We start from the raw sequence: 22,881 nt of genomic DNA on the forward strand, positions 1-22,881 counted from the left end.
TAAAATCTGTTCAAGTTCTAACATGGAGATTTTAATCATGCAAACACAATACCCTAAACTAACATGATATTCTTCAACATAAAAATACCTCAAGGAAACAAACAAACAAAAAAAATAACACCTATTTCCATCATGTTGGATCTGAATTAAAATGTGTTAATAAATCAGTTAAAACCAAGCACTTTTGTCTAGTGAGAGTTCTGGAAAATAACTTTTCTAACTAGCTGTTGCTTACTTTGCTATGGTGAAAAACCCATGAGTGTGTTTAGGTAAACTAACTACTCTAAAACCCAGCAAATGAAACCTAGGGCTTATATTATTATGGAGCAGATTCAGAGGTAGGTACAAGTTAAGTCTTTGTGTTTTATAAGAGGCCTTGAGATTTATGGGAAGTACAGCATGTTTGTTTTGGGTTTGGTTTGTTTGTTTTTTAGCTGGCTGTGAGATATAGCTCTTTTTCAAGTTTCAAAATCTGCAAACTAGAACAGCTTCAGTGTTACGTGCTGCTCTTTAAAAGAAAAAAGAAATAACCAATACTTGGTCAAATGGAGATGAGAATATCTATCACCAACCTTCCAGTCTTCACTGGTCAAGTGATCCCATTCAGTCTTCCTGAGCTAGGAAGCAAAAAAGCCTGAAGTTCTCTTAAGTTTTTCAGTAGTACACTACATATTCATTATATTGACACTGTAGTAAGAGCACTTATGTCAGTACTTTATTGTTCACGTTAATGAGTATTCTCAGAAATGTACATACCACCATAGGGGAACATCTGATGTTAGTCTTTCTGCACTCACCCAACTCTAGGCATAATGTGAAAAGACCATTAACAGACTCTGTAAAATCGTTTGTTAAATATTAAATGGGAATGCTTATTCATTTACTCAAATTATCAAATAGGACAATTTATAACTGCTGAGGAATACTTCTTGCTTACAGAAATCCTTCTTAGGGTAAACCCCATTTTACTAAGTGCTCATCCCAAGTATTACTGTGTTACTATGGCAAATAAATAAAACCCTTATTTCAAGCAGAAGGCTCCAAATTTGCTTTGGGACCAAGAATCACTTTGCTCTAAGCAAGATTTCTGCTTTTAGAAGTTATTTCATGGTGGGAATATTTTGTCACATTTGACACTAAAGTGTAGCCACTCTGGTAGGCACTGCTTTTCCCAGAGGAAGTCTGCTCTTTTAGCTGAGCAAGAGATGACAGGCAGGTCAATATAAATTAGTCTCATTTTCTGTTTATCTGGAAGTAATTCCAGTTGAGTAGAGATCAGTTGTAATAGCAGATCGATTTTTTGTGTTTTGAAAAGGTGAAGTACTGTAGTATCAGCATCCTTTACCAAGCAATACAAGCGCAGGTGGGTTACTTGTACACAACAGAAATGTGACTGCTATCAACTTTCGCTGCCAGTGAGTGTTCTGTTAGACTACGTCTATAATTCTGTATGTGAGAGTTTCTAACGTCTCATTTATGGTACCCCATCACCTCCTCCATCTCTACTTTCAATCAATTCATGTTTCTTCTTTTGCCTTATTGCCAAGCATCGTGCAATGCCCAGTGCACCTCCTTTTAAAAAACGTACGAAGTTGTCTCCCACCAGAGGACCTAAAGCAAAGAGGTTGGCTTCTTTAGTGCATTCATAAGTGTATGGATCAATTTCTATAGGATTCCCCTTGCATGTGATGGGCTGATTAGAGTGATGACCTATACTATGTCCTTGGTCCTTAAGAAAGAAAAGATTTGGGTGAGAACCTATTAGAACTAAGGCTACAGAAAACTTCAAAATTTTCTTCAGTCCACAGGCACTCTGAAGAACGCACTTCATTTCAGGCTTGAAGGAAAGTACGTTGTGCTCAGGAAAACTAGTGTAAGCAGAATGTAGATTAGAGTCCACAGTATGGGACTGAGTACACATCATATGATAGACCTTATGGTATTCAGGGTAAAGCTTTTTAGGTAACTGTTTGAAAATTAGACTTGTATCTGTAACTCTTCTACGAAACACATGGATTACTGGGATGTTGTTGTTGTAGGCACACAGTACTGCATCGGCTGCTGTAAGTCCAGCACCCACAATTAGCACAGGGTCTGGTTTCCCACGGAGCTTTCCTTTGCTGATAGCAGCTCCAAAGTCAGACATAGAATGAAGCACAAAAGGAAAGTCTTCTCCTTCAACTTGTAGTCGGCCAGGAGAATCAAAGGTTCCTGTGGCAAGGGCCACATTCTCAGCAAAGAGGCAGAAGGGCACGTGAGAACCATCTGCTGCTCGCTGATAACCTCTGACTTCCCAGTTTCTCTTAATCAGTGATTTCTGTCCATCTTCCATTTCCAAATGCTGTGTTGAAATATTTTCATTTAGTTGAGTTCTATCTTCATCATCCTTTCCTCGGTAAAGCCGGGATACTGATGTTATGTAAACGTTGTCTCTGAAATTCTTTTGGAGGCCCATGACTTTAACGTAGTGCTTATAATAACAAGCTATTTCCTCTGGCATTACTCGATCACTGTTTATATTTCTGAAACAAAATTGAATGGTTCCAGTTAATATATAGACCTTACCAGTAACCTGAATATCACACATGACATACCACAAGACAGTCAAATTTAAGAGAACTGAATCTACTCAGTGTAACTGACACTGACCTTAGTATCTTTAAACACATTCATTTTCTTTGCTGTCTTGACTCCTGATATACAAGACAAGCTAACTTTTTTTTTAATAGCGGTAATTATCTACAATGTGAAGTGCTAAACTTGTACTCAGAATACACTGACTTAGGATATGAGTAATTAAATACCATAGTAATTGTTGAGTGTTAACTTTCAAACTCTAGATTTGATACAGTACTTGAGTAAAGTATTCTTCATCAAACTTTGTAGAAGACCTCTCCCTTGGACACAGGTAAGGCCACTAAGTATCAAATTAAGTTCCACTTCACAGGAATGAACAAAGCAAGTATGACACAGAACCTTAATGCAACGACACAAACAGGGTTATGATGTCCAAATGTCTGATAAAAAAACATTTTTGCACTGCAGTCCTGGTATTACATCTATACTTCTCTTAAGTTTACTGCATTATCATTTATAAATGAAGCTGAAAATGTAATTATTTTGAACAGGTGCACGAATTTTGCCTTTAGAAGTATGCTCTAGGAATAAGGGAAAAGAAACTTCAGGTTTGCCATTGAATTATTCTTAACTGTATATTTACAAGAAATCGGGTGACTCATTCTCATGGATTAAAAAGGTAAATGTATGTGCTTTTAAATGTTCAGGTTACTACTATGAAATCCTGATGAGGTTTATATTGAAGAGGATAATGTGACAGTGTCACATCTGTTAATATGAAATCTAGGAAACTATTTCATGTGACTTGAAGTTTTCATTATCATCAATACTTTTAAATATATTTTTTAATTGTAGTTATCACAAGGCAGCATTTCTGGGTTTAGTATTGTTGAAAGATGTAATATAAACAAATTAGCTTCAGATAATAAGCAGCTTATGGGATTTCAGTTGATACGGAGGCAAGATTACTGTGGTTATCCAAGAAAGCTGTTACAGAACGAGGTATGGTTTCTTCACTGTCAGTGGTTTCCTGAAATGGTAACAGTCTGCCATTAAAGACATACACCCAAGTAATTCTACTTCTTTTGCCATATATGGTACAAGAACAACTTCCTTTAATTTTACTAGAACCAAGTCAGAAAAATTAAAATTTCAGAAAAAGCTTATGTAATGTTCCTAGGTTCATCTGCTGACAGACCTTTATGAACTAATTGTGTAAGTGAAGTAAAAACAGTGAGCTTGTACAAGGCAGCAATTTTTGTTCTCTATTTTTTCCAGTAAACTTACTACTGGAAAATAACATTGGGAAATACTGAATTATACTCTTAAAATATAGACAGCCGCATTTCAGATGCTGCAGCTTTGCCTTTTCAGTATTTGTAAAAGCAAATACTGAAATACACAACTTCCTAAATTATAAGAAAGCTAGTGTGCACAGCAGCTTAAGTTGCCTACATGTTGAAAGAGGAACTTTCAACACTTCAGTTGATTTTAAATTCTTTCCTCAATCTTCCCTCAGCTGTGACCAAAACTGCTTAGAGTAACAGGGCACTGCCTTCTAGTATGTAGGATTTTACGCAAAAGCAAATGTGGATGCACTCAAAGCAATTACTCTGGCTGACCATTGTCCAATTTTTTTCCATTGGAGTACACACAGCAGAATAATTTTCAGTGCCATCAGGCAAAGTAATAAACAAAACAAGAAGCTCTTTTGTGAACAATGAAGTCTGAATCATAGAATCATAGAATAGTTAGGGTTGGAAAGGACCTTAAGATCATCTAGTTCCAAACCCCCTGCCATGGGCAGATCTGTTCCAGTTCTCAAAATAACATTTGGATTCTCAGAGTAACTAGATTTCCCAAACACATTATGCAATATCTTTACCTGCGTTTGTTAGCTGCCCACTCCTTAAAGCTAAGGCCAGGCAATTCCATCCAGTCTCCAAAACTGATTGTTAGCATAGAGCCTTCCATGGACTGTGGAGAAAAAGATGCGTGACCAGATACACTTCAACAGATATATTTATGCAGAACACAGTGAAGTTCACCTCATTATCCTCATCTGGAGCAATAAAATACCAGACCATAACACAATACCAGGACATGACATGAGTGCTGATTAACTGTTTTCATGTTACAGTTAGGTACTATTTTAATGAGCACCTACACAACCTAATAAAGCAGAAGGTGAAGAGAGAACAAGTAAAAGGGAAACTAAAACCAAGTTATTTAAAGTACAAAACAGGAAGAAAGTGTGAAACCAACAGCATATGAACACATTAAGATTTAATATTTTGTGTAAAAGCACATGGAAACAATGCAGACAAGAGACAAAAGTCATAGAAAATATTCTTCGTTATAATTCATTAAGTTTAAGCTAATAAAAAAAAAAAACACATAAGACAGCAGTCATGGTTACAAATCTCCAAATGAAGGACAACTTTTTCCTTCCCTTCTCCTCTCCCTAACATATTTTGGCTTCAGTTACTGAGCAGTTGAAATTGCAATTGCCATTATCATCTAAACCAGCCTTCGATACCAAGAAAAAAACCCAAACCACAAAATTACCAAGTTACCATAGAAGTGATATGAAATTTTTACTCACATGCCACGCCCCTCCAGGTGGTCCTTTACCAAGCACTATATGGGGAATGTAGTTATGTTGCTCTAGCTTCCAGTGTAAAACAGGTGGGTAGTCATATCCAAAGTCAGCATCAGGATGAAGCAACGTATCAAAAAGCACTGCCACTGGGTTTGAAGAGCGTCCTTCAAGACCTTCAGACAGGTATTCCAGATCCTAGAGTACAAAAAAGTGGTATGTTTATACAACTTCTCCTGTTCATGTTATTCTGATGCACATGTCATAGTTTAAGCCCAGAAGTTGAATTTCAACAAAAATCCACAATTGAAGTTGCATTTTAAGTTGAGGTAAGTATTTCACGTAGAGATTCAAACAAAACACTTTTCAGAATTAACTGATTCAGTTTTTCTATAACTGTAAATAATACATTTCACTCATTTAAAAATTACATGTTAATTACACAGTAATACCAAGGCTGGTCAGTATTTGAAATTCATTGTACAAAAAGAAATACAGGAACAAATATTCAGAGATCAGAGCAACTTAGTAATATTTATGTTTATAGAGAGCACAATTCTTTTAACAAAGACTTGCTAATATTTCTAGGAACCTCATTTTGATAAAAGCAAAACTGGTATCTAAAAACATTTAAACATCTAGTAGTAAAAGCTCCTTTGACAGCTCTTAGGTAGTTCCAACAGTAGCTTTAGTATATTTTGAAACAATAGAGGTAAGTATTACTTTTAAAAACTGATTAAAAAAAAATAGGCTTATTGTACAAAGCAGTTAATGTTGAGAACCATTTCTAGAACTTCATAAAAATGTTCACATTGCAGCATCTGTTAACCATCTCTGTTCTAAAAATTCCACAATGCAATAGCAAATATCTGAAGAGAAAAGAAAGAACTGGCCATAAAGCCACTTTTTGCTGACAAAATGTTTTGCTTCCAAAACTCGGAAAATATCAGGTGGTCGGGAGAGGATGAAGTACACAAAACATCTGTAGCCAAAAGCTGAGGCAACTTACTCTCCTACCAAATCAAATAATTATAAAATGGTTTGGGTTGGAAAGGACCTTAAAGATTATCCAGTTCCAAACCCCTGCCATGGGCAAGGACATCTTCCACTAGACCAGGCTGCCCAAAGCCCCGTCCAACCTGGCCTTGAACACTGCCAGAGATGGGGCAGCCACAGCTTCTCTGGGCAACCTGTGCCAGTGTCTCACCATCCACATAGTGAAAAATAAACTTTGAGACTTAATGTCAACATTACATGTAAACAACACGGCACTGAAACAAACAAACAAAAACCAAAACAAACAAAAAAACCACATCAACCAAGGAAAAAAAACCCAAAACCTAAACTGTAACAAAACAAAGCCAACCCATTTCCCCACTACAACACATATGCATGTCTGTATTTCAAATTAATTAGTCACACAGGCAATACAGTTAGTGATAGCACTGTGAGTAATCATCAGTCAGGACTATAGTCAGGTGAGTAGGAAATGATAACATGGCAAACAAATGGACATGTGGGAATAAAAATAACGGAGAAGATTTAACTAATCAAATCAGACAGAAAAATTGGATGCATACAAGCATAACATGCACTCACGATTGCCTCATGCTGTAACACAAACAGGAAGGATACAGACTGTTCAGAAGAGAAAAACAGATTGTGTTTATAGAGGGCATATGCCCCTAATGTTACTAATAATTAAGTTTTAATGAGAACTGTACTATTTAGGAAGATTTTAACTTTAAGTATGTGTACTCAAACTATGTTAGCAGCACGTGTTGTCTGATGATGAAGCCCAAACATCCTAGGATGTGAAAGCTGGAATTCCTGCATCAGCTACTCACTGACCAAGTGGTGCTTTAGACACTTTTGGCAAGTAAGAACACAACAAAGGGCAGTTTATAAAACAAAAACACCACAAAGAGCCCTCAAGAGCCACAAAAATAACCACAAACATAACTACATGCCCCAGGACTAGATCTAATGGTCATGAGTTGCTTCTATTTAAATTATCAGCATAACAAAGTAACTTACTAATGCACTAGAAATAAGATTGGGTAAGTAGGCTGGTTCTTCACAATGCAATCTGCAGAATTTTGGGGGTAAGTGTTCCTAAAATGCACTGCTTTTCACCTTAAGTGCCCTACATATAATTTGTTACAAGCCACAGAAGAAGGTATATACCACTCTATTTTACAGGTAGGAAAAAAAGAGGCCAAGAGAAAAACCTAGTTTTTGAGGTCATACTGTTACCAAGCTTCACTGTGGTCTAATTCTTTGTGAGTTGAGAACATTACGCTTTTTCTTATCTATGACACTACTTATGTAAGTTGTAAAAACATTTTAAACAGGATCATTAAAGAAAGTCTACTGTTTCATAATCCAGCTAGCAGAAGGAAAAGAGCTAGACAAGATGGTAACCAAAGCTTACTTGATCCACAATGGAAAGATGCCGAGCTTCTTCTAATTTTGTATGTAGAACGGGGTTTGGGTGTATAGCTTCAGGAGATAAATACGGCCTGTACCCAGAGAGCAGGTAAGAAAGACAAATTCCTGAAGGTCCATTTCCTATTAAAGAAATAAGTTACTGCTTTAGTAAAAACATCAATAAACTAACTTTTTATGTCACTAAATTAGCGGCAACAAAATCGTACTAAAGTAGTGTAACGTTATACTACCTGACTGAAAGTAGCTTATAAACTTCACAGTAAAATAAAGCCTACCATAGGAATTTCCTCCAAATAAACTGAGCAAAATCTTTCAGATAACAAAAAACACGGGACTGTTTACACCATGAAACAAAATGCATACATAGGAGTTTCATAATTTAGTATCTCAAATTCATTAAACTCGTGTGAAAAAGGTCTAATGGTAAGATCTGGTTTGCCTGTCAATCACAATGATATCTGAATATTATTGCCATCTTACAACTTTGCATTCCTATTCACACTGGGTACTTTAAAACACAGAACAGAAAGACAACCTAGAGCAAATGCCCTTCAGGTCTGCCCATAAAATAAAAAGAGGAGAGACAAGCAGAAAGCTGAAGACTGCAAGTCAGAGGAGAAGATACAGAAACAGCACAACAGCAGCATAAAAGCTGAGTGAAGACAGAGCAGATAAGTGTAAAGAACAAGAAACTCATGTGAGACCACATTTATCATTCAGCAACAATATCAATTCAAACATTTTTATACTTGTTTTAGCATTTTATAATTCATATATGTGCATTACTGCAATTTTGACAGACTAACTTATTTTCAGAATGTTATTAAAAGTGTGAAATGGATGGGACAAAAGCATTACTGTAAGGTAATTATTTCTGTTTATTTGACTAGTATTAAACAAAGTAGGGGACATTTATAACATGCAAATACAGAAATAATGTTCATGTTGCAAAGTCAGATATAGAAAGTCAGGGAAAGTTGAAGTCAGAAAAGTATGTGCTGTGATACAGAATTTAAACACATGACTATGTACTGTTATTTATATAGCTCTTCTTCCTCTGACTGAATGAAAGCACAGTATTCTCCTAATAAGGTACTATTGAGTATTTCGTCTTTGTTTTCCATCTAGAGTGGCATTTATGTGGTATTTACCACACCCCATTCAAATTCTGGGCTAAAGATATTGTTTCTAATTTATTCACAATTTTTATGTAGCAATCATTGTTGGGTTGATAGCTCTTACCTCCTGCTGTTTCAACTTCTGATCTCAAGTGTTCACCTGTCAGTTTCCTGTTTCCCCATCACCTTAGCACACACCACTTCCATCACCTTATTAACAAACCTGCTTTTCCAATGCCCATCTCTTCTCTCTTTTCTGATTTCCCACGGTCTAAATCCTTCATCAATTTGCTGAGACCCTGCTCATTCCCAGATCTCTTTTTCCTCCTCCACCAGGCTACACTCATGACTCTGGTCCCCAGTGGCAGTATATCCCATACTTTACTACAGTGCTGTGCACATAGACTGGTCACAGCCGTGGGCTACAAGAAAATCATGTAGGCTCACTGTAGATGAGTTCTTCAAAGGCTAAGACTGCTAAGCTGTAAGAAATCTTCAATAAGCACATTTTCTCTGGTGGCCTAGAAACCAAGTAAGTATGCGAGAATGGCTCCTGCCCAACAATCTAGTTTGTGCACCCAAATATGGAGGCAAAAATAGAGGCTTTAGAGCACCTGTGTACTCCAAAGACCATAATGCATGGGAAAAAACTCTCCAGAAAGCTGTGGGTTTCTGTCATTGGGATCTTCTTCTGTAATTAAAGGTTTAAATACTGGTGGATTCTGCCTTTATTATTTCACGAATCACCTGGATTCCTATTTTGCCATTTGCAAAAAAAAACCTGTAAAGTATCTTTCAGACAGTGAAAATGCTCTTCCTTGCTCTCTCACTATTCTACCCTCCTACAAAGAGTTCAGTGTGAGACGTCTGGGTACACTTCAGCCAAAGAATTTGAAACTTAGATACAAGCCCTTCCTGTCACCCACTTGCCCCATCAGATGGATGTGAGAGAGAAGCCTAGCAATACACTGAAACCATCCTTAACAAAAATCACATGAAGTTGTGAAAACACTCTAATCACACCTATCGTTCACAAACTTCCCAGGACTGAGTAAATTCTTAACTGTTTTTAGAATTATATCTCAGCTTTTGTTTCTTTTTACAAGTGCATAGCTGGATTTTTTTTTTTTTTTCCCTTCTGCGGTGCAAAGGGAGCCAGTCACAACAGAAAGAGAAAAATGTGTGCCATATCCAAGGATTCAGTGCTAAAGATAATTCCTACTGGATAAGGCTAAAAAGAGCCAAATGGGTAACAAAATTTGCCAAAACAAAGGCCAGCAAAATTACTGAGGATGGGATTATGTCAAAGTGAATTACTGTAACTGGCCACTTCCCTGGGACCATCCAGAGAACTGATCCAAATCCAGCTCCTATTCTTCCAGCAGAGTAAAGAAATTCCCTTGTCAATAATGCCCTCAAGGACACACAAGATGAAGGTTCAGCTGCAAAGTCTGCAATTAGACTTGCTATGATTTTCTCAGGAAATCCTTGTGGGGGGAGGGGGATAAGGAAATAATCTTTCTGAAATGGGAAATTTATACCTGAGTAGTTTGCTTTTTATTTACACACCCTGCCTCCAATAGTGTGAAATTATACAAGCTTTAGATATACAATCAATATACCCCCAAGCTCCATGGCCCTGTTCATTTAAGGAGCAGTTAATATTTTATTTGAAGAGTAACAGAAGCTTCTCCTTATCAACAGTAAACTAGAGTACAATCATCTTTACATTTATGTCTAAATTTAAGCCTTGTTATTTGGATGAAAACTTTAAACATTGTGCTTACATAGTAATGATCAAAACTAGTGCAGAAGATTATAGAATCATAGAAGTTAGGGTTGGAAAGGACCTTAAGATCATCAAGTTCCAACCCCCCTGCCATGGGCAGGGACACCTCACACTAAACCATGCCATCCAAGGCTCTGTCCAACCTGGCCTTGAACACTGCCAGGGACTGGAGCATTCACAACTTACCTGGGCAACCGATTCCAGTGCCTCACCACCCTAACAGGAAAGAACTTCTTCCTTATATCCGATTTAAACTTTCCCTGTTTAAGTTTTAACCCATTACCCCTTGTCCTATCACTACAGTCCCTAATGAAGGGTCCCTCCCCAGCATCCCTATAGCCCCCCTTCAGGTACCAGAAGGCTGCTATGAGGTCTCCACGCAGCCTTCTCTCCTCCAGGCTGAACAGACTCAACTTTCTCAGCCTGTTTAGCACAGAATGCCCTCTATGATTAAGAGCTCCAGAATGAAATTCTTCAATTCCAACCCATTCAAATGAATGTACTCATTTCTTCCCAACTTCTTGAAGGCAGGTACAGCACGGAAGTTACTCAGTATTACCACATTAGCTTAGGACTCTATGCAGAACTTCAGTACAATATGCAGCACAAGCTTAGAATCAAATCTTAAATCAGGCATCATGTAAAGTAAAAGGGAATGGTAAAGTTAAAGAAAGGGAATATAAGTTATTGTTCCATCACTAAGTTAACTGCTTACACATGTGCCCTCTTTTTCTTTCTGATTAAGAAAAAATAGTACAATGAGAAGATGGGGCACTAGGAAGCTACAAGTATGTTTAATTCCAGCTATACAGGAATCACATGGACTAGAAAGAGTGTATGCGTGAGAGGATGACTATTTTTCTATTCTTCTACTACACTACTATTGAGTGATTTTAGATCCCTTTTAAGACTCTTCAGACAGCCAATGTTTTAGTGATAGCAGGCTGCCAATGGAGAAGATCATCATGTGAAGGAGTGTCTCAAGTATGTGTAAAAAAACATCTGGGGAACGTATTTATTTTTCAAGGAAAAATAGTCACAGCAGCTGTATTTGGTGTCAGCACACAGAATGGTGCTCTAGACAAAAGAGGTATGAAGCACAGGTATTTTGCATTATGCATATCTGCAAAACTAAACAGTGAAAACTGAGTCATTAACCATATGGCAAACCTGTACTAAAGTTGACAAAATGCCAGGAAACTGTTGCTCTTCAACTATAATGCAGAACTCAGCCAACGATTCACATCTGTCACATCCACGCAGGCCTATTACATGAGCACTATTTTAAGCTATCATGAAAAGAGCTTTTGAGAACAGGCACTTAAAAATACCAGTCCTTCAAATTTGTGGAGACTTACTGTGAGTACATTACACTGAAACATCATTCTCTGGAATCACTGCCTGTTTGCAGGTATAGTTAAAGCTGTTGGATTGCTGTAGTCCCATCAGCTTTGGACTAGATTATTAAAAACCTCCTTTACTCCAGATCTTTTCTTTATCCCCTCATCAAGTCATGGCAGTAAGGAGCTGGTGACCAGCTGTTGCTGAAAAACCTTGGCCCAATAAAAATCACCCTGGCACTCTCGATTAAGCTGCATACCCAAGGAGCTTGCTTCCTCTGCTATCCGGTCATTCAATAAGATTTTACAAGTACAAGCCTTTAACTATTTAATCAAAACTACAATTTATTTTTCTAAGCAGGTTGAATTGATTTGGACTCATTCTGGAAAAGACGGGACAACAATTAGACATTAGTGATGGATGCAACAAAGAAAAAGACAATTAATGAGAGAGGTTAGCATCTAACCAACACGTAGCACACATTTTACATTCACTATTACACCTCAGTGCAAAAATCTATACTGGTACACAATCAACAACCTTCACACAAGCTGAAGTAGACACACTGCATTCATGAAACCCTAATGCGATCAACACAGTTCTTCCATTAAGGCTCACGTTATCTGCTGCCAAATAATGCAGCTCATTTTGTCAAAGCACAATTTTGAATTCAAATATAATCCAACAGCAAGTTCCTTAACATAATTTTATTAGGTAGGACTGTTAATCATGACAACTGTATTAGTCTAACATCTTCACTGTAAGGATGCTAAGCATCAGCTATTTAATGATAAAAGACTTCATGCAACAGGTCTATAAAGGCAATGATAGAGAATCTTAATATGAAAAAACTCACCTATTACCACTACAGGCAGAGTAAGGAGGGAGTCCCCAGGCAGAACAGTTTCTTCAATTAAAGGCATTCTTTTAATCTTCCTCCCGAGGCTATCACCAAAATACTGGGTGAAGGAATTCAAAAGCTGTCCTTCAGCTTCAGGGTTGCTGTAACTTCTAATTAACAAGGACAGATGGGAGGAAACTAAAATGAAACAGCTGAACTGCTGTCAGAACATTCTTTTCAGAAGTAAAGTTGCTTTTGATGCTTTGTTATGGGATTGGCAAAACGAAGACCAACACAGATATGCTTCCATTCAACCTACAAAATTTTACTTTTCAGCACAGTTTTTCTATCAGAAGATCTTTTAAAAGTCTATTTTCCCCTAGGAAGTCTACAGAAGGATAACAGTAACAGTCTTTTCTATCAGAAGATTTTTTTAAAACTCTATTTTCTCCTAGGAAGTCTACAGAAGGATAACAGTAAGGCACAGATGGCTCTGCAGAGATGCAGATTTCTAATTTTGGTTTATACAAAGCCAAATTATAACCAACAAGCATTATTTTGATCCCCCACACAGAACTCATTCCTCATTATCCTTATCAGAAGAGGACAGATACACACCACCTAGCCAATTAACATCCTTAAAGCCAGCCAAAGGCCGAAGGAGCAGCTAAGGTACCACAGCAGCCGCTCTCATCCCTTCCTTACTGCTGAGCAACACAGAGGACCTCACCTCAACAAATTTCTGCTTGGGTAGAAGTGAGGCTTGTTAAAACTGGCAGCAGAGTGAAGATGGAGAAAAGTGTGATCCCTGTAAGCCGCAGACACAGCTAATTTTACCACTGTTAAAAACCCCCTTTTTCTAAATGGAACTGCCATGCAGCCAGGTCAGCTATTGCACAGCAGACTGCTTTCACCCCGAGTAATTTTCTTCAATTTCTCAGTCGTTTCTCTGCAGCTTCTGCTTAGGTTTCTCTCACAACTATTCACCAACTAAACGTGCTTCTAGACTAGGAAGACTTGTTTTATCTTGTTTGCTGTTTAATTATTTAGGAGCCCTTTCTGAAGCCTTTCAAGGTCATTGAAGAAGTATGCACTATCAGTTTAGCTAGAAAGGCACAGGCAAATTAAAGATCATCTATAACTAGCAGTTATTTTAGTGAGTCTTCAAAAAAAGACTTAACTTTTTAATTAAAAGTAACCCAATCAACTGATTTAAATTTCCTCTTACAACACAATTTTAATTATTAATAAATAAAAGTACTCTTACTTGTTGCCTAAGACTCTCTGTACCTTAAAGCTATTCTGGTACTTTAGGAATTATTTTTTACTCAGGACCGAAAGCATACGATGCTGATCCAATTCCCACAGCCTTCAAGAAGCCGCGTACACTACGTGCTGCTGCAACTCTCACAGCACTGAAGGTTCTGCTATGTATTTCAACAGCCTTTCCTCAACGGGGAAGTTGGAAGCAAACTAGAGTCAAAGCTGTACAGTAATAACAGCACTAGCAGACACTGTTATACACCTCTCTGGTGGTTACTTCCTTGTTAAAAAGGGTGGAGAGCTATTCTAAGGTTGTATTTATTTCAGAAAGCAAGAACTGGATATGTGTATGCCTTGTACTACAACAAGGAAAGTTTGCAAATTACATGCTTACTGTTTGAGTACCACCGCACATTAGCACTTCGTGATCCTGGAGGCGCATAAAATACAACCGTGTGAGTTAGATTAACGCAAGAAGGCGCAGCAAGAGGATATCTAATTATCACACTGCTTTTTTCACCTCCATTTTTAGGTTGGCACAAGTAGACTACATTATTCTCCAGAATTTGCTCAAAGTTAACTAAGGCAATACTACCCTATGCTTTGCAAAAGACAGGATTAAAGGAAGTAAGTTTGTTTTAGGGTGGTCTTGCTGTGCTAGTTGGAAGATACAAATCAAATGAAACATCCCAAAGCTTCTTTTCTGGGGTATCTGCACAGTGCTGTAGGCTACAGAAGAATCTTTAACAATAAAAATGTTGCTTTTGTACAGTTCAGATGGTGTATCACAAACTACCCAACTGTTTCTGGGCAGAATATAATTTTGCATAGAAATACTCGCATACAACAGTTTCCCAGCTACTGCACATGCAAAGCAGATGAAGGGCTGTTGTCAGGAGCACATTCTTCCTCTGCAGGAAGAATATACCAAAACTCACGAAGATCTTAAGTTAGGGGCCACCATCTTCCTAGCCTCTGAACAGCACTGAAAGCCACCAAATACCAGAAGTTCTTATATTGATAAAAACTCAGGGTAGACAGCTTTGCAGTGGAGGGGATTTGGTAAAGATGACTACAGCTCTGGTCCTGCAGAGATGCAAGTGGGCACAAAGATGAGTCAGTCCCAAAGCTAGTGCTTAGCTTATGCTGGTCATACCAAATAACCTCCAGAATTAGGTTCTGTCAAACACCTAGATTCTAAGCACGTCAACAGGAAACTCGTTATATAAAAGGAATTTATATTTGGTCTCAAGTTGACGCTCTGGGAAGCAAAGCTGCCAGGCTGTTAGGGATTTTTTAAGTAATGCAGAAAAGCAATGCCCCGTCAGGACCGGGCTCTCAGAAGTGCAATGTTACCAACCCCAAGGCGAAACGCAGCATCACCAAGCGCCGGCTCGTTCCCCGCTGCGCCTCCGCGCTGCCCAAGGTCACACCGCGCCTTCCCGGGCGACACCTCCATCCCCTCGCCGCCGGCCCAGCGCCTCTACCCACCGGCCCGGCCCGGCGCGACGCAGAGTAGGGGCCGGGGACCGTCGCCGCCACCGCCGCCGCCACCACGCTGCGGCCATGCGGAGGCCTCAGCACTGGAGCCGTGCCTGCCCTCCGCGCTCGCCAGTGCCCCCTTCCTCCCCGGCACCGCCCCCCCTGCCCTCTCACTCCACTCCTGACTCACGGACCGCTCTTCTGCGCCGCCTCACCTGAAGTGACCGGCCAAGGAGCAGCGGCAGCACCACACGGGCATGGGGAGCGCCAGCGGGGCCCAGCGATGAGGCTGCGGAGAGACGCCGCACCGCGGCTCTCGCTCCTCCTCCTCTCGCCTCCGCCGCTGCCGCCGCCACAGTAAGGCCCGCGCAGCGCCGTCCCTCCTCCCCGTTCACATGCGGCAGCGGGTCACACGCGGGAGGAGGGGCCGCGCCAGCACCGGGAGGGAGCGAGGGAGGGTGGTGTGAGGAGGGGAGGGTATCGCTTCCTCCTCCCGGTAGGCCGGTGTGGGAAGGCAGCGCCGCGCAGGGCTCCACAGAGGGGTATGGGATGCATTGTCCCCCCCTCCCGGGGAAGGCGGGGAGGGGACAGAAGATGAGCCCCGGCCTGGCACCGACGCGGCGGCTGGGAGACACCTCGTTTTGTAGGGGGTGAGCGGGGCGGTGGCAGGAGGGGCCGCCTTCCCTCCCCTCATACAAACACCTCAGAGAAACGCGGGGCCCGTGGTCACACAGACCTTGCCGCCGCCAGCCGAGGCACACCTGCGGCCTTGACCGTGCCTTTCCGTGGCGTGGCGTGGCGTGGCGTGGCGTGGCGTGGCGGGAGGGGGCCTCCGGTGTGTGAGCGGAGCTACACCAAGGTGCTTTGGCAGTGCCGGCTATCACCCAGCCCCACAAGCGGCCCGGAGCTTCCCGCTGTGCCCCCTCAGGTTTCACCTGTAAAATGCACAGGTTTTTGCTATCCTAAAGGTATTTTTAACAACATTTGTAGCATAATCTTTCTGCTGATCAACTGGCTGGTAACTAAATATGTTTAGTACCAGCTTGACTGCGGAATTACAGAAAATCCTGTATACATGGAAGTTGAGAGCATGAGAGCAGGGGACTCTTGGTCTCGAGCCATGATACACAGCATGTGAAAAAAAGCCTCATCTTCTTCTGTAGAGTGCCATGGCCAGTGAAAAACTGAAGAATGGCAACTGTGTGCTCAATACAACCTGCACACTGTAATGCTGCATGGGAACCAAGGAAAACTACTGCAATGTTTTGGTTAAGAGTCCCATACCTCCACCCACTGCAATATGAGATTAAAGTACAAGCTAAGTAATAAATAGACCTGCAAGGCTTCAAATGCCATTACAAGGATATGATTGACTCTGGATAAATAATGCAGGATCTCGGTAGTGGAGTTTACTCAGAACAGATGTCTCATCAGTAACAAACTTGTTCCCTGTAACATTAAATGACTGAAAGATGTATGAACTGCAAGGCCCAGCAAGCGACAGTGTAGTGAAACTTCTGACATGAGCAAACAGAAAGCTTATCACAAGCCTGTGGCACTCAGCCTGAAGTACGAGGTGCTGAAGAAAGGCCAGGAGAGATTAAGAAGGTTTGAGATTATTTACTCTCAATGCTGTTAAGCAAGATGACAATTCGGAAATTAAGCTGCAAAACAACTTTTCTGCCTGGCAAAGGAAAATGAATGATGGGGAAACTGCAATCAAGAAGGTCCTGCCAAAAAGTCAAGATACTTGCCAAGAGGGATGAATTAAAGACACTTATGGAACAAGCTTAAAGAAGCAGGACTGCCAGGTTTCTTCATCGCCTGTTGAATAAAAGTTCCAACAAAAATGTTTGAAAGTGCTAATGCAGTTATACTTGCTTGTAGAATAAAGATGCATCAATTTCTGCATCAAAGAATTATCTTGGTACTATAGAAGGATTGACAAGAGGGTCTCCAGGGGCTTTTTGCACATCAGAGATCAATTTGCCTGACTATCTCAAAAGGGATCTGTGTAGAATTCTGTGATGATACGCTAGGAGAAGAATTCCGCTGATGGTTTAACCTGGCAGGCAGCTAAATGCCACCACACAGCCACTCACTCATTCCCCCACAGGCACAATGGGATGGGGAGAGAATCAGGAAAATGGTAAAACTCTCAGACTGCAGAGCTGTGATAACATCATTACCATGTGGTAATGATAATCTTTAAGCATTCAAAGGTTTTGTTTTTTTTCTACAATGGGAAGTATGCCTCAGGTGTGTTTGAAAGATGGGAGAAAGACTAGCTAGCCGGAATCTAATTGACAGTAAGTGAGACTGGGAAGGGATTAGCAGCTTCCAATGCTTAAAAGACTCCTGATGGGTAGTGGTGGGGTGAGAAGTTACAGACTCTGGGAACTGGTGATTCCAGCAAATGTGTGGAAGTCAGCATGTTGCAAGGCATGCAATAAACTTCATGACATATTCCTGAGTAAGGCAAAAGACATGTATTACCTTGGATACATTACCATAGATCTGTTTGCAAGAATAAGTATGTGGGTGAGGATATATCCTGTGTTATATGCTAGACCAGTTCTGTAAACTCAGTTTAATCCCTGCAGTAGAACAAGTGAATCTTTTGTACAGTTTGTATTTACACTTGGATTTGTGAAGTGCTCTGGTGTTAGTATACAGAATTGTCCACGGTAAAGTAATTATAAGTTCAGCAAAGTAAATATTACGTTCTGCTGTGTCTTTAATGGTATATACATTTAACTAACTACAGCCTTTAATGAATACAAGATTTTATTTTGATAATTTTCTGTTTCTAAGCAAAATTGCTATCTTCCATCTAATTATAATAATAAATACACTGTAGGTAAAATATGCAAATGATATTGTTGGAAATACAATTAGTCTGGAAGTTTTGATTCTTTTGGCAATTCTACAGTTCTGTACTGTGACCTTTGAAGGAGCCGTTGTCACTATCTGCTTGTATAAAGGCAACAGGAAAATATAAGTGGAAATATATAAAAATTATTTTGACTTGCTTTCTGAAAAGACACTTTCAGTTTATTGCATAATGTTGCATCTCTATTTTATGTATTTGACCAGGATCAACTGTATGTTCTAAATCTAAAATATAAGTTCATGCAAATCTAACTTTGTTCTTATAAATATCACCTTTGTTTGTCCTCTCTTTTATGCAAGTTATTTTGCCTAGGTATATTTCAATTATGTTAAGAGTTCTAACATAAAACTAGGCCTAGTTGTCTAAAAAAGAATTCATAGAAAATATTCAGTATCTGGGTTATTCTACTAATACAAGCACAAAGTTTATGGTAGGCAGTCAGACAGCTCTGAATCATTCCTAGATGTAGCTGCAACTTGAGTTGCCATTGGTAATAAGCACAAGATACTTAATGTTTGCAAGATAAAAATTAAGAGGCATGCCAGTGCTTATCTACACAGATGAACATCTGCCATTTCTATTTGAGGTTATTTCTGTATTATGTTAGGGAAAAATAGCAGTGACAAAACATTCTGAACAGAGACATGAATTACTCAAAAACATTCTGTATCTGATCTGAAACACAAAATGCTGCAGTGCAGGAACAGATTCAGAACCAACAGAGCAGAGCAGAAGTGGTTGTGGATATCCTGTTACTGGACCAGTGACTTGCTTTTAATCAATTTTCTGTCAAACAAGCTTTACAACATGTTTGAAACTATGCCAGAATTACAAACCATGGCCACTGAAGCATGGTGAAGCAGGCCTCTTACGGTGTCATTCTACCGATAAATTTCCAGTAGTGTTCTTCCAATAGCTATTACAGAGAACATGTATTTGCTCCTTATTTGATAGATAACTCTTCTTTGTGTTTTTGCATAATATGTTTTAATTGGTTCTAAGAGCAACATGACTCTGAATGGCTGTTCTGTAAAAATTAGAATGTCCATGAAAAAAACCAAAATATTTAGTAAACTTCACCCTCACTGTTGTAAACTAGCCTCAATGAATCAAGCAAAGCACTGTGCTGGAGCAGTGTCTATACTAATCTGTGAAGGCACTAGAATGGCTAGAGCTCAGTACCCAGCCTGAGTGAAATGAAGGCATGCTTCAAGCCTGTGGCAAAATTCCTGTAAAGATCTCCTCCACTTACAACTAGTAATTCATACCTTCTTGATTTGAAATGTCTTATTCTATAAATAATCCAATCTAAACTTACTGATAATGTTAACAGCTGATCATGCTACTTTATATCCTGTATAACTATCCAGATGCACATTCACTTTTTGGAAAGTAATTCTTCAATTTTCATTTAGGAAAGGCTTCCTATTACCTCAGAATTTTTCCTACATAAAGCTTTCAGGAAATGCATTTTTATTTATAAATAACTACTTTTAAAAATAGTAGAACTTTTCGCCAGTACTGCCAGATCTTTCTCTGTACTCATTTTACTAAAGTCCAGCTCCCAGAGACAAATTATTATACAGGCTGCATCTAATCCTCTGTTCCCCCCAAAAATCTGGAAAATACATCTCAGTCAGACTTCTGATTGTGAAAACACTTTGTCAAAAGTAGCTCCTTAAATATGAATTAAATTCAACTCCATATATTTTGTAGGTCTGATTCATAATTTCTTAAATACTTAAGTCTGGCTCTTTTGTGTTGTTCTAATTTCTTTTAGATATAATGCAATGCTGAAAACAACATTTTCATATAAATGTAAGAATGTACAGTTTGTTCCTGCCAGTATCCAGTGTCCACTTCATGCTGCCTTCTCAGAGACAGTGGTGCATACTGGGCAGAGGACCAAGGCTTCTCAGAGGAGATGTTGGAAAGAGTAACATAGTTCTAAAAGGTGCCAGAATTGCAGTTGAATTCATCATGGATTTCATATTTCTCAGTTCTTCTGTTATGAAACACCAATTGTTCTCAGTCACTCCTGAGCCTGCCTTTTACAAAAGTCCGGTTGCATCTTTTAGGGGTAGTGACAGATCCATGGGGAAGATGTGTGTACTTGCATGGATGCTTGAAAAGGGTGAGAAGAGGATTGCGTGCAAAGCAAGCTGGTCAAGGCTGGCTGATATGAAGGCACAAGGAATTTAAAGAATAATATAAAGAACGTTTAACAATAGTTTTCAAAACGAGGGCAAAAAATGGGGTTGAAACAGCTGAAATTTTTCAGCTACAATAGGTTGCAGTGTTTTGTACTTTTTTTTTGCTGTGGCTTTTGCCTTCCTCCCTTCTTTAATCTATCAAAATCCAGCTGTCATAAATACCCTGTTGCTTTTGCTTCTTCACATGTTTCATTGGATCACACTTTTGTTGTGTTGCTCCAGTCAGAAGTGAAAAACAGAGTGGGAGAGAAACATCAAAACAAGGGTATAAAGTAGTGAAAGACGGAGCATTCAGGAATAACTGTTACAGATACTTAATTAAAAGGGAAATTAAAAACTTCCAGTCATTGAACTGGGGAATGTAATTACTTGTAGGGTCTTAGAATCATAGGTGGGCGGGTTTTTTTTCCCCTGTTTTTCCTATAATCTGTCACAGCTATTTATAGCATTTTATTTGTGATTACATTCTCAGGAGAGCTGTGTGGGCTTGTGTGTTTGGGTGGGCACTGCTGTCCTGAAGCCCTGTCCTGATTAGGCCTTTCAACTTGTGCTGTAAGACAAACGGGGGGGTGGGGGGGGAAACAACAACAAAAGACTAGATGATCAAAATATTTTGGTAAAAAGTACAGTTAACTGGCAATTTGGCATTTCACTGGTCCTTGTGACCTCTTCTGTGGTAGCCATTTTCACATCTAGTGCAGTTTAGAGTCTGTGTTTTTTTGATTCTATTGCAAGATGATCAAATGTTAGTCTGTGATTTTATTCTGACATTCTCATTTTCTAAAGATGACCAATAATAATTAAAAGTGGCAAGTGTAGGTTGTTTTTTTTTAACTCTACTGCCAGTGACCTGTAACTTTGTCGCAGAATGAGAGATTCAATTGCTGAAAATTAGGGGAAGTCACTTTTTACAGTACCCAACACATACCTGTCACAAACTTTCTGCCTTTCCTTCTGTTAGGTAGCCAAGGAAAACAAAAAAAGAGCCATACAAAGGGTTTTATCTCTTTAAATGTTAGATTTCTAAATCTAAGTTTGGTTAAAGCTGCACCTCCATAGCAACACCACTTTGACCACACATTGCAGTTGTATGTGAACATGCCTTATTATTTTAAGTCACGCTATTTTATTTGTCACCTCTGTTAACTGCTTCATGTCTGTAAAAGGCATTAGACTGCAAGGATCTTGGAATTTAAACAGTGAAGTAAGAGCTATGACCAGTCTGTAATGGAATAAATGGGTGGAGAGCAGAGGCTGCAGGTTACAGGAGAGAGAACTAAAGGGGAGTTCACATTGTCTGTGTGCATGTGTCTGTGCTTTAATTACACATAGGTGTCCTTAAAAAAAAACCCAAAAGCCAGTCCAAAAAGCAAACCAGACAACGAGCAAGTGTTGCAGAAAGCTTTAGAAACAATAATGGGATTTTCTGTTCTGTACCAAGTATATTATCAAGCCTCTCATAAGCCTGCCTAATCATAACTTTCCTCACTCTTTTGTAACTCAGTCTTTTGTTTTGTGTCCTGTCTTGTTTTTCAGGCCACAGGAATGGTCTGCAGCTTGCACTTGGTTTTAGATGTGTTTAAGGATAAAATGGGATTTGACTTGGGTAGTGACTTGGCAAAATTTTTGGAGGCATTTGCCGGTAATAACTGTACTTGTAGCTTGCTTGTTTTTCTGAAGAAATGCAGTGCATTAGATGGGTGTTTTTAAGGACCAATTTGAGAAAACATGTAGCTAAAGGCACATAAATAAGTACTGACTATATGTTTTCCTATCTGAGAATAAATGGATTATTACACAATCCACTGAGGTACAGTTTCTTTTTTTATAGACTCTCTCTGTCTCTTTTCCTCCTACATGATCTGAAGGATTGCCTGAATGCGTGATTATTCCTTTCTCATTGCTGTAAATACAGTGGCAGTTTGCGTAAAATGTGCCGTATTTATGTAATTCCCAGCTGTTCCTCTTTACTTCATGTTAGAGAAAACGCAGAATGTATTCCAACTTCAAGGTCACATTCTGAGAGTAAACACAGCCCTCTCAGTGTGAAATGCTAAGGGCCACAATTTCTTTCAAGCAGTTTTGCTCCTTAGGAGCTACATTTTAAAGTGGAATTTGGACCCAAATATTATTGTGTTCCCTCCTTAGATTTGTATTGTAAAATTTTCCATCACAATTTCTAAAATAAGAGTCTTGCATATTTTTTAAGTCATGAGTACATCTGATGTGTTTTGTTATATATATGGGGGGTTTTAAATGTTATTTTTAATTTGCAATAAAGCCTTCACGTTTCGAAGCAGCATTATATAGCCTG

General features: G+C 39.3%; 1 protein-coding gene across 2 annotated transcripts; it reads right to left on the minus strand.

Annotated features, from left to right (window-relative positions):
- Nucleotides 1-693: 693 nt before the first annotated feature.
- OSGIN2 (oxidative stress induced growth inhibitor family member 2) lies at nt 694-15,864 on the minus strand. 2 transcript variants are annotated; one of them, XM_061448154.1, is made up of 6 exons: nt 15,677-15,864; nt 12,732-12,886; nt 7,611-7,747; nt 5,183-5,374; nt 4,463-4,554; nt 694-2,522 (listed from the first exon to the last, which is right to left on the minus strand). In XM_061448154.1, the coding sequence occupies exons 1-6, from the start codon at nt 15,718-15,720 to the stop codon at nt 1,475-1,477; spliced, it is 1,668 nt and encodes a 555-aa protein (XP_061304138.1). In that variant the 5' UTR covers nt 15,721-15,864; the 3' UTR covers nt 694-1,474. The 2 variants fall into 2 exon arrangements, with proteins under 2 accessions (XP_061304138.1, XP_061304139.1); XM_061448155.1 differs by having other exon boundaries at nt 12,732-12,914; nt 15,677-15,815.
- Between the last annotated feature and the right edge of the window lie 7,017 nt (nt 15,865-22,881).

This window comes from Pezoporus flaviventris, unplaced genomic scaffold, assembly GCF_033815535.1.
Source record: "Pezoporus flaviventris isolate CSIRO_AGI_PZ_B2104156 unplaced genomic scaffold, CSIRO_AGI_Pfla_v1 ptg000007l, whole genome shotgun sequence".
NCBI lineage: Eukaryota > Metazoa > Chordata > Aves > Psittaciformes > Psittacidae > Pezoporus > Pezoporus flaviventris.